The sequence below is a fragment of the Fukomys damarensis genome, unplaced genomic scaffold (genome assembly GCF_012274545.1).
Source record: "Fukomys damarensis isolate Sample0158 unplaced genomic scaffold, DMR_v1.0_HiC HiC_scaffold_15, whole genome shotgun sequence".
In the NCBI taxonomy this organism is placed as follows: Eukaryota; Metazoa; Chordata; class Mammalia; order Rodentia; family Bathyergidae; genus Fukomys; species Fukomys damarensis.
Genome location: NW_022900927.1, coordinates 54449806 through 54460171, shown reverse-complemented (window position 1 = coordinate 54460171; position 10366 = coordinate 54449806). Strand labels below are relative to the sequence as shown.

At 34.2% G+C, this 10366-nt stretch overlaps 1 protein-coding gene across 1 annotated transcript in view; it reads left to right on the top strand.

Annotated features, from left to right (window-relative positions):
* Nucleotides 1-10366, top strand: part of Eea1 (early endosome antigen 1) — a 114254-nt gene that overhangs the window by 52407 nt on the left and 51481 nt on the right. The window contains exon 13 of the mRNA XM_033763496.1: nt 2524-2640. Within this exon, the coding sequence (XP_033619387.1) occupies nt 2524-2640 (117 nt within the window). The remainder of the gene's footprint in view (nt 1-2523; nt 2641-10366) is intronic.

Sequence of the window (10366 nt, the reverse complement as noted above, 5' to 3'; positions counted from 1 at the left end):
TTTTTTTTTTTTTTTTTGTTTTTTGAGACAGGGTCTCACTACATAGTTGAGACTGACCTGGAACTCACTACGTAGTCTAGGCTAGTCTTGAGCTCACAGCGATCCTCCTGCCTCAGCCTCCTGAGTGCTGGGATTATAGGCGTGCGCCACCATGCCCGGCTGTACCTGCTTTCATAAGATACATATTCCTTCATGGAAGTCCAACAATATATAAATAAACCAAACATCATATAAAGTCAGGCAATAAGTGCTGTGAAGAAAAAAAAAAGCAGGATATGGACTATAGTGGAGTGGGTAGTAATGCGGACAGTTTTAGATAGATGGCCAGAGCTCAAGCAAGATATAAGTAAGGAGAATGAAGTAAGCAAGAATTTGAGTGAAGCACCGGGAGTGAAGATCCCTGGGGAGAGGTTACAGTGAATACTAAAGTCCAGGGTACAGATGAGCTTGGGCTGTTAAATAGGAGTCAGTGGGAGAGGAGCAGAGATCTTTCTTTTGAGTTTCGCCCAAGGTGAAAATTTGACTTGTGGTGTCATGGAATTCAGTCCATGGCCAACTGATTCTGAGGCAGAAACATCCTGGCAGAAGGGCATGGTGGAGCAGAGTTCATGGTGGCCTGCAAGCAGAGCAGGGGAGCATGCCGGAGGGAAAGGAGTGACAAGCCAGAGAGACACAGGAACGTCATGCCCCTGACCCGCCAGACGCACCCTGAAATGTGCTCCAGTCTCCAGGGTAGTTCCCAAAGCCTGTGAACTTTACACTCTATCTTAATTGTCACAATTATATAATATACTTTTTAAGTATCATGAATATTTTATGTTTATAAGTTATATATAATACTGAAACATTGTGTGTAAGGTATAATTATAAAACTGTTTGATAAATTCCCTTGCATTATACCAGAATCAGTACATTTAAATGAGTGTTTCCTTAGAAGGTCAGGCCATGCACCTCCCAGATGTGTTGCCTTTCCTAAAAACATTTTTAAAATTTCTTTTAATTGACTCTAAGTCAGTAGAAAGCCCTAAAATATGTGTTTCATTAATTTCGGTTGTTAAAATAATAATAAGGGTCTGGGAATGTAGCTCAGCAATGCAACGCCTGCCTGGAAAGTGTGAGTCTCTGTGTTTGATTCCTGGTACCAAAAAAGAAAAAAATACAATAAGTCTAATATTTTGCTCATTCACTTTCTTGATTTACTTTGTTTACTAGGTGGTTTTCAGAACTTAAAACCAAAGTTATTATAAATAGATGAAGAAATATCTAAAAAAATAAACTTTTCATACTCTGGGATTTCCAGAAGAGGAGCAGTAAAGACCTATTGAATAATGGCATTATTGTCACAATAAATTAGTTGCTCTCTAAGGTTTCTTCTTTGAAGATGAAACACTCGATTTTGTAATATATGTACTAAAATTTATTTTTTGCCCATATTATAAAGTTTATTCAATAGCAGTATAGGCAATGAAAATAACTAGCTTCAAGGATGTAAATAAATAAAGCAAGAAAATTATATTAGAAATAGAAATTTGTTTTAGTGTCATTTTCAGGAAATTATACTTAAAAGGCAGTACTTAGTCTTTCTAATAGTTGAGTTTTTAAATACACTGTAGGAAGTTTGTATTTCCAAGATCTTTGCTTACCTGACTTTTTTTTACATATTTTTAAATGATCAAATTGTTTTAATAAACATTAATTTTCATTTATAAGGAAAAAAAAAACAAAAGTAAAGTACATTCAGCTACTATACCTGGCCAATGAGTGATCTAGCGTACTCAAACTATATGTAATTTTAGTTGGGTAGCCTCTTTAGACAAATATATTCTCACTGCATTCAGAAAAGTGACTCACCAAGATCAATTTGTATTATATGTTTTCATATACATGTAAAGAAAAAATTGTACAATAGAAATTTGAGAAAAAATTAGACATTACTTGCTTACTGTCTTTATTTTTGTTTTTTATTTTTTTGGTACTGGGGATCGAACTTGGTCAGGTCTTTGCGCTTGCAAGGCAGGTGGCAGAACCACTGAGCTAAATCCCCGGCCCACTTACTGTCTTTAAATTCAGGAGAGTTTAAGAGTAGAGTCTCTAATTGAAGTTCGTGTTTGATGTTTACTTCTGACAGATAAAATAAGATACATTATTTCATGTGTTATTAAATAAGTGCAATTATGCATCTTAGATACATTTTAAAAATTAATTTTAAGTGAAAAACAAGGGTATGAAATTGCAGTGTGTGGTAGGGTTAAAAAACAAATTCAAAGTTCCAAATATTATTTCAGTATAACTGCAACAGGGCCAGGGATTTAGCTCAGTGGTACCACACTTGCTTTGTAAGCTCAAGGTCTCGGTTCCATCCCTGGTACTGGAAAAAAAGAAAAGAAAAAAAAAGAATCATGTATTCAGTGTAATTACAACAACAACAAAAAATTATGTAATCTTAAAGCTTTTTTTTTTGCTTCTTTTTCCTTTTTCATTTTAGTTTGCTCTAAGTTTTATTCTATTTTATTTTTTCTAAAGGCCACAATAAGCCAACTAAGGAGTGAGCTTGCCAAAGGTCCTCAGGAAGTTGCTGTATATGTGCAAGAACTACAAAAGCTTAAAAGTTCAGTTAATGAATTAACACACAAAAATCAGGTGAGAATTTTAAAGTTACATTATATGATAAATTGATTTTTTTCTATCTCAGATTTCAATTTTGTGTATTTTATTTGTATCCTAGCATAAGACAGCTTATGCTGTGAGTGTATTTTCAGTGTTAATTATATTTACATAGTTTCACAAAACAATTTCTAAACTTCTTTTTGTTTTGCAAAACTGAAATTTATACTCAGTAAACAACTGTGCATTTGTTACTTCCCCAAGCTCTTAGAGACTATTTTTTTTCTTTTATTGAGTTTATTGGTACATTTTTAGTGACTACTATTTTAAAAAAAAATTCTGGGGCCAGAGATTTAGCTCAGTGGTCCCGTTGCCTGCCTCATAAGCATAAGGACCCGAGTTCAATCCCTGGTACCAAAAAAAAAAAAAAAAAAAAAAATTCTGTGGCTATTACTCTCCTGTCTTTTTGTGACTGACTGAATCTTAACATTCTGAAGGTTTAAATCCATATAGATTGTAATGGGGGTTGAATCTGCAGTGCTTGGCAGGCATTCTACTACTGTCATACATCCCCAGCCTCGTCTTCTTTTTATGAGGTTACTGATCTCATTCACGAGGGCTTTGTCTTCATGGCCTAATACTGTAAGTCTAAAAGCCCCTGTCATTGTGCCATCTCATTTGGGGTTAGAATTTCAGCTTAAGTGTTTCTTTTTTTGTGGGGGGAAAGACATTGAGACCTTAACTATAATAAATGTGAAAATTTATTTCTGAGATCTCCACTGTGCTGGTCTCTTGGTCTATCTTTATGCCAGTACCACACAGTTTTGTAGCTTGGTGATTTGAAGGCCTCCAATGTTATTCTTTAAAAGAAATTTTTAATGTTAGCACTTTCTGCCTTATTGCTTTATAAGTGAGAAAAAATTCATATTTCATTTTGAAACAGGGACATATTGATATCCTCCCTCTTTTTTTGGTGATGGAACACAAGGCATTAAACCCTTTTATTCAGAGGTGCTTAAAAATAATGTTTTGGTAAACCATAGCAAGAGAAAAATCATGAAAGAAAAGAAAATGACTGTAGGGAAAGAAAAGAGATAAATATAATTGGCTATAAATATTAAGCCTCTTGCCAATGGCCACGTGAATGAGCTTGGAAGCACACTTTCCAACTCTAGCCAGTATTCAGAAACTAGCTGTGGTCAACAGCTTATTACAACTTCAGAGTCTGAGGGAAGCCATTGAGTTAAGCTGTTGATCTATAAAAACTGTGAGACAATAGATACTAAGTTGCTGCTGCTAAAGTTGAGGGTAATTTTTTTTTTCTTGTGCCCTTGGCTAGCAGTTTTCTTTATCTTATCAAAATTGTCAAAGACTCCAAAGAGCTTACTCTTATGGGTCGGGGAGGAGAGTTTATTACTATAATTGAAATTAAAAGAAAGAAGTATTAAAAATATTACCCCAGTAAATATCCTTTCAAATGAAAAATGATTTATTTTCTAGAGCACAAGAATTCAGCAAGAATAGTAATGATAGTTTCGCAAACTTGTTTAATGTCTGAATTAATATAGGATAGCGTCTCATATCTGTTTTCAATCTTGTGATACTCTTGAAGTATATGAAGAAAATTCAGTTTCATACGTACATAGTTGGGAAAGGGAGGAATGTTTTAATAGCCTGTTCAGATAATTGTGGGTATTTTCATTTGGTACTATAGTGAAATTTGGTAAGTGATAGTTTCTCAGATGTTAGAGTATAGAATCTGAAATTGTATCAGTGATCTTTCTGTACCCTGTATCATTAAAATTCATTGTTTGCCTTGCCATTTGAGTGGGTCTTCTCTGGTGCATGACTGTGTAACAACATGATTAATCACATGGAAAATATTGGCTCACTGAGCTATTCCAATCTTCCAAATGTTGACACATTTCATTGCACAATAAAAAAAAAATCACATTCCTCAGTATCATCATAAGTCTCAAAGTGGACTTTAATTATGAGTATGCCATCAGGCTTATGGTTGTGGATATAAGTTTTCCAAATTCTAACTTCATTTGAAAGTTTTCTGAGTTTGTAGCTCAGTGGTAGAACACTTACCCAACATCCACAAGGCCTTGTATTTGATCTATAGTACAGTACAGGAAGGAAGGAAGGAAAAAAGAAAGGTGAGTGAGCAAAAAGAAAGATAAAGCAAGCTTGAATTTTATCATTGACATCTACTATTTGCATTCACAGATTCTCTTTCTACTCAAGTCTGATGCAGTTTGTCATTCTTTCCAGCAAAAGTAGTATTCCAGAAAAATAAGTCGCTAGTTCAGTTATAACTCAATTACATGAATGCTTTTCCTATGGCTGTATTGTACTTTGATTAGCAGAAGTGGTCTATTTATACCTTCTGTTTTTTCCTAGCATTTTTCTTTGTTCTTGCAACTATAAATATTACAGTCATACATATTTATACATAAACCTTATGTATTTGTGTAAGAATTTCTCTGTGTTACAATATCTCCAAATAAAATTACAGAGTTGTAGGCTACACACATGCTCAAATTTACTAGGTAACCTGAAACTGTTTTCTAAAGTAATTATACTAGTTTACCATTATGCAATTATTCTTTCGACTCTTGGTTTGCATACAAACTGCTGCTCTACATATCCTAATCAGTTTCTAGAAGGATATGTAGAGCAGTAGTTTGCATACAATTTAGGTGTTTAATCTGTGATCTAGCTTTCAAACATTAATCTACTAGCCAAGCACATAATTGAAATTAATAGCTGAAGTGTAGAATCATAAAGATCGTATCTGCAGTTGTCCCTTGGTATGCCTAGATTAGTTCCAGGATCCCTGCCCCAGAGAAAAAATTTTGAATACTGAACTTCTGTGTAAGGAATGAAGCTGTATTTGCGTAGAACCTATGCACATCCTCCTGTATACTATACTTCAGATCATCTCTGAATTACTTAGAGTATCTAGCTGGGGATTTAGCTCAGTGGTTCTGCCGCCTGCCTTGCAAGCCCAGGGACTGGAGTTCAATCCCCAGTGCCAAAAAAAAAACCCAAAAAACAAAACTTATATTATCCAATGCAGTGTAAATGGTATGTAAATAGTTGTTATAATTTTAATTTGCATTAGTTTTTACTGTATTTTTTTTCCCAAATATTATCAATGCACAATTGGGATGAAGATCCTATAGACATGGGGGGTGAATTTATACACTTAAACACAAACATATGCGTGCTCATATTAAAAGAAGTGCTGTGATTGTTTTATGGATAGTACATAGAATTAGTGTGATTTAGTATGGTAAAATGAGAACTTTTTAAAATTAAGGACTAATAAGACCTACTGATGTTAATAATGCCTTGTGTAAGTTTTTTCCCCAAAGATCAATTGGAAGTCAATCACCAGTCTGAGCAAGCACAGAGTTGCATCTGCCTTTTTTTATTATCCTTGCTGTCAGCCTCCCTCATCCCCCTTCACCCCACATCTTTAGTAATTCTAACTGTCGACAGTGGTAATACCCAGATGTTTTGACTTTGGAAGTTCCCGTACATGGTCTTTTGAAGACTACTCTGTAATGCCTGGGGCAGATTACTGGGTCATAGGCATGATCAAGGTAGATAGGGAATATTGTAATATAGGTGGGAAAGAGAATTGCTTTTATGTTAATGTCAGAGTATTTAGCTTTAAGGCAGCTTTTTTGATTTATAAAAAAATAAAATAAAATTTCATAACAAGAATAAAAAGTTACTGTACTATGTATCATAATCTTAGAAGTACTCAGAATATAAGACCTTGAAATCTTAAATAAGAAAATTGCAGAAGCATCTTTCTTAGTTTCTAATAAAAATTACTCAAAATCCTGAAGCTCAGTTTAATAAACTATTTTCATTGTAAATTCTGAACAAAATTATTCTGCTTATTTAAGGCCACTAATATAAAGCAGGTCATTGTGAGATTGAGTTATTTTTTGAGTGTCACTTGTCACCCTTTCCTTCCCAATAGTCTCAGTTCTAAGGTATTCATAAGTCACCCTGAGAGCCAGATGTGTAAGAAGTTATTATGTTGCTGTGTGTCACCACTGCTCTGCGAGTCCTGTTGGCCTGGCACACCTGCAGCTTCCATGTCCACATTCGCAACCAAGTGCAGCTCAGAAGAGAGAATTCATTGATACTGAACCTGTTCAGGGTGTTTCTTCCTTTGCCCTTATTCCCTAAATCATACAGTGTAGCACCTATTTACATAGGATTTACATTGTACTAGGCCTGATTAATCTAGAGATGATTTAAAGTATCTGGGAAAATGTGTGGGGGTTATATATAATTCCTACTCCATTTTATGTAGAGACGTGAGTATCCACAGATTGTGTTATCTTGAGGGGGTCCTGGTTCCACTGACCCATGGCCTACTCCGGAAGCACTGCTGTAGATTAATATAGCAGTGTAGAGTGGCCCCAAAGACAAATTTAAGTTCAAGCTTTGCCACTTACTATCCAGCCTGTTTTCTCTTCTGCTAAGAAGTAATAACCACCCATTTACCTCTTAAGACTGCTCTCAGTATAAACGTGCTTATTTGGCTTTTAATAAGTGCCTCTGTGACTTTTTTTTTTTTTGTAAGTGTTTTGGCAGCAAGGTTTGGTAAAAACCAAGAATGAAGTGTTTTTTTCTTTGTTTGTTTGTTTGTTTGTTTTGATACTGGGGCTCGAACTTGGGACCTTGTGCTTACAAGGCAAATGGCAGACCACTGAGCTAAATCCCCAGCAGGCTCAAGTTTTTTTTACTGTGTATTGAATCAAGAAAGAAATTTGTAGAGGACATAACTTTTTAGCTGAGTCTTTAATGATGCTAAGAGACATTTCACATGGCAGAGGGGTTAATAATGTATTTCATTGTGAAAAAGGTAGATATATAAAAGACATGAAACTGCTAAAGAGCATATCTGTCTCATAAAATGTAAGATACCAGAGAGCTACCTATAAAATTCTCATTCTTTTCAGTCATTCTCATTACCTAGGCAAGTAGCAAATGAATAATAAATCAAACAGTATAGGGACTGTAAGAAAATGTGAAGAAAATGTGTTGAAAGAGCAAATTGGTGAGTGGACATTTGGAAGGGAAGACTTTTCCTTATCCAGGTGATAATTGGGTTGCGAGAGGAGCATAACATTTATTTTATAATTTAAATTTGAATAGGGCCCATATTTTAGAGGGGATGAATTGATTTATTGACTAAATTGTGTTGTGAAAATTTATTGGATTTAGAATCATAATCTGTAGCTTTATCTCCTGGCCAACTCAACTTCAGCTTTCTCATTTGTAAATGAGGATGATAGTGTCTATCTCAATTTTGTTGTAAGAATTAGTATGTTTATTTATTCTTTATTTTTGTGGTACCAGGGATTGAACTTGCCTTGTAGGCATGGTGCCACTGAGGTAAATCCCCAGCCCCATAAGAATTAATATCAAGAATCAAAAATAGTGTTGTTGTTTTTTTTAAGGATGGATTCTACTATACTTTTAAAAAAACAGATCTCAAAAGCCAGGCGTTCTGGGCTGGGGATTTACCTCAGTGGCGCTGTGCCTGCTTCATAAGTGCAAGGCCCTCAGTTCTATCCCTGGTACTGGAAAAAAAACCCCAAAAACAACAGCAATGACAAAACAAACAAAACATGTGTTTGCTATAATATTTTGCTTCAGATATCACGGAAGACCGTAATAAGAATGAAATATTTTTACTACTAACATGGTTTTCCCTTTGCTTATACAGTTATATACTGTAAGTGAATTATATTCTTTTTCAAATAAAGGAAAATGGCTTAAGTTTTTTTTGAAAAATTTTAAATTATTTTATGTGTAATAAATCAGATAATTATGATTTTTTTGGTCAAATTTTTATAATGTCCTCGTTATTGTCATGTATTTTTGCTTTTTAGAATGAAGCTGTCTGAGAATTTTTAGGAATTTTAGGATTACTTTGTGGCTTTATAAGTAATCCTGTTGTAGGAAACTATGCTAGTCTTAATTTTCATACCATATTTAAAAATTACATACTGCTCAAATCTTCAGTATATTATGGGTGGTAGCATTATGGAATACATTAGCTTTAGGATTTTCTTTTAAAATGTAATTTAAAAAAGATATTTATAGATCAATAAATAGACTTAATGTAGCTTATAATTCTAAATAAACTAAATGCTGTTTTTCTAAATTAAATATAAAATTAAGTCAAGGGATGTTACTAATTAGGTACACAAATGTTTATAAAAAGATTTTCCTAACATATAACCAAAAGGATAATTTTTCTTCTCTGTCTTTGTTGCTTTATCAGAGCATACGTCTGTTGGCTAGTTTTGCTGCAAGATCCTGTTTGCTCTTTTTTTGAGAGACAGGGTCTTGGTATGCCTTGAACTCACTGTGTAGCAGGCTGCTCTTAAACTTAGAGTAGTCCTCCTTCCTCACCTTCCTGAATTGTGGGATTCCAGGTGTGCACCACCATGCCTGGTTGCTCTTCATACTTCTAGTTCTGTCTCATCCTGCTTCTCTTATGCACACCTACATCATCTGTCTGGATATTGCTTTTCTGTAGTGTATTCTTTTTTCTTTTTATTGAGTATATTGGTACAATCTAGGTATATAATACAATTACATTCATCATTGAGATTCTGTACCTTTACATAATAGCTCTTGATTCTCATTTTTTCCCCTTGTCCCTGCCCTCCCTTCGCCCCCTCTTCCCCTCCCCATTTACAAATACTTTATTTCCATTTTTTCAGTTTCTCATATTTTTTCCTCTCCCTTATTACCTTTCCCCCACCCTTCCCACTTTCCCTACACCTTCAGCCCTTTACTTCCTATTTCACATTATTCTGTATCTCATTAGGATCCTGTGTACTATTATAGTTTTTCACACCAAAGAAACTATTTGGTATTTCAGTTAAAGAAATCTCTGTATGAACATTGAAAATAGGGAATCCTAAAATAAGACTGAAAAGGGAAGTAAAAGAGAAAAGGCAATGATATAACATTAAAATAATCCTTAATTCTGGAGATGAAAATGGTCCCTGAACATATTTAAATTGCTTCTTGCTCTTATAGTCTTATCTTATTCTTTTTTTCATTATTTAGAGAATACTTTATTAGTTTCTGTAATCAAACCCACGTAGATATGACCTTATGATGTGTTATCCCTGTACACATGGAAAAAAATAAAAAATAAAATAAATTAACATTTCTAGACCAATATGGTTGTCCATTTCTGTACAATGCCAACTTAACACAGTAAATTGGGATGACTTTTTCCAAAGTTGGCAGCACTGTTAAAATTTCCCAAAATTCAATTTTTATATATATAAATATATATATTTATTTATATTTAATATCCAGACAACAGCCAAGTTCTGTTGCTGCTGTGGTACCTGACACCATTTTTTCTATTAGCCTCTTAATCATCATCTGGAAAGAGAACATTCTAGAGTAATATCATTAAATGTAGCTCTGATAAAGCACGGTCCCTACTATGTATCATAAAGCAAGTACTAGATATTTTACATTCATAGAGGTATGATACAGTACCATCCTACATCAATAATACTAGATTCAGTTTTGGTTTGAAATTTACTTTGTCTGTAAATAAGATTGCTACCCCTGTTTTTTTCTGGGCTCCTGTCCCATTGACAATTGTTTTCTCTCTTTTCACTTTCAGTCTATGGGCTTCTTTTTGCACTAGGTGTGTTTCTTGTATACAACATATTATTGGATTTTGCTT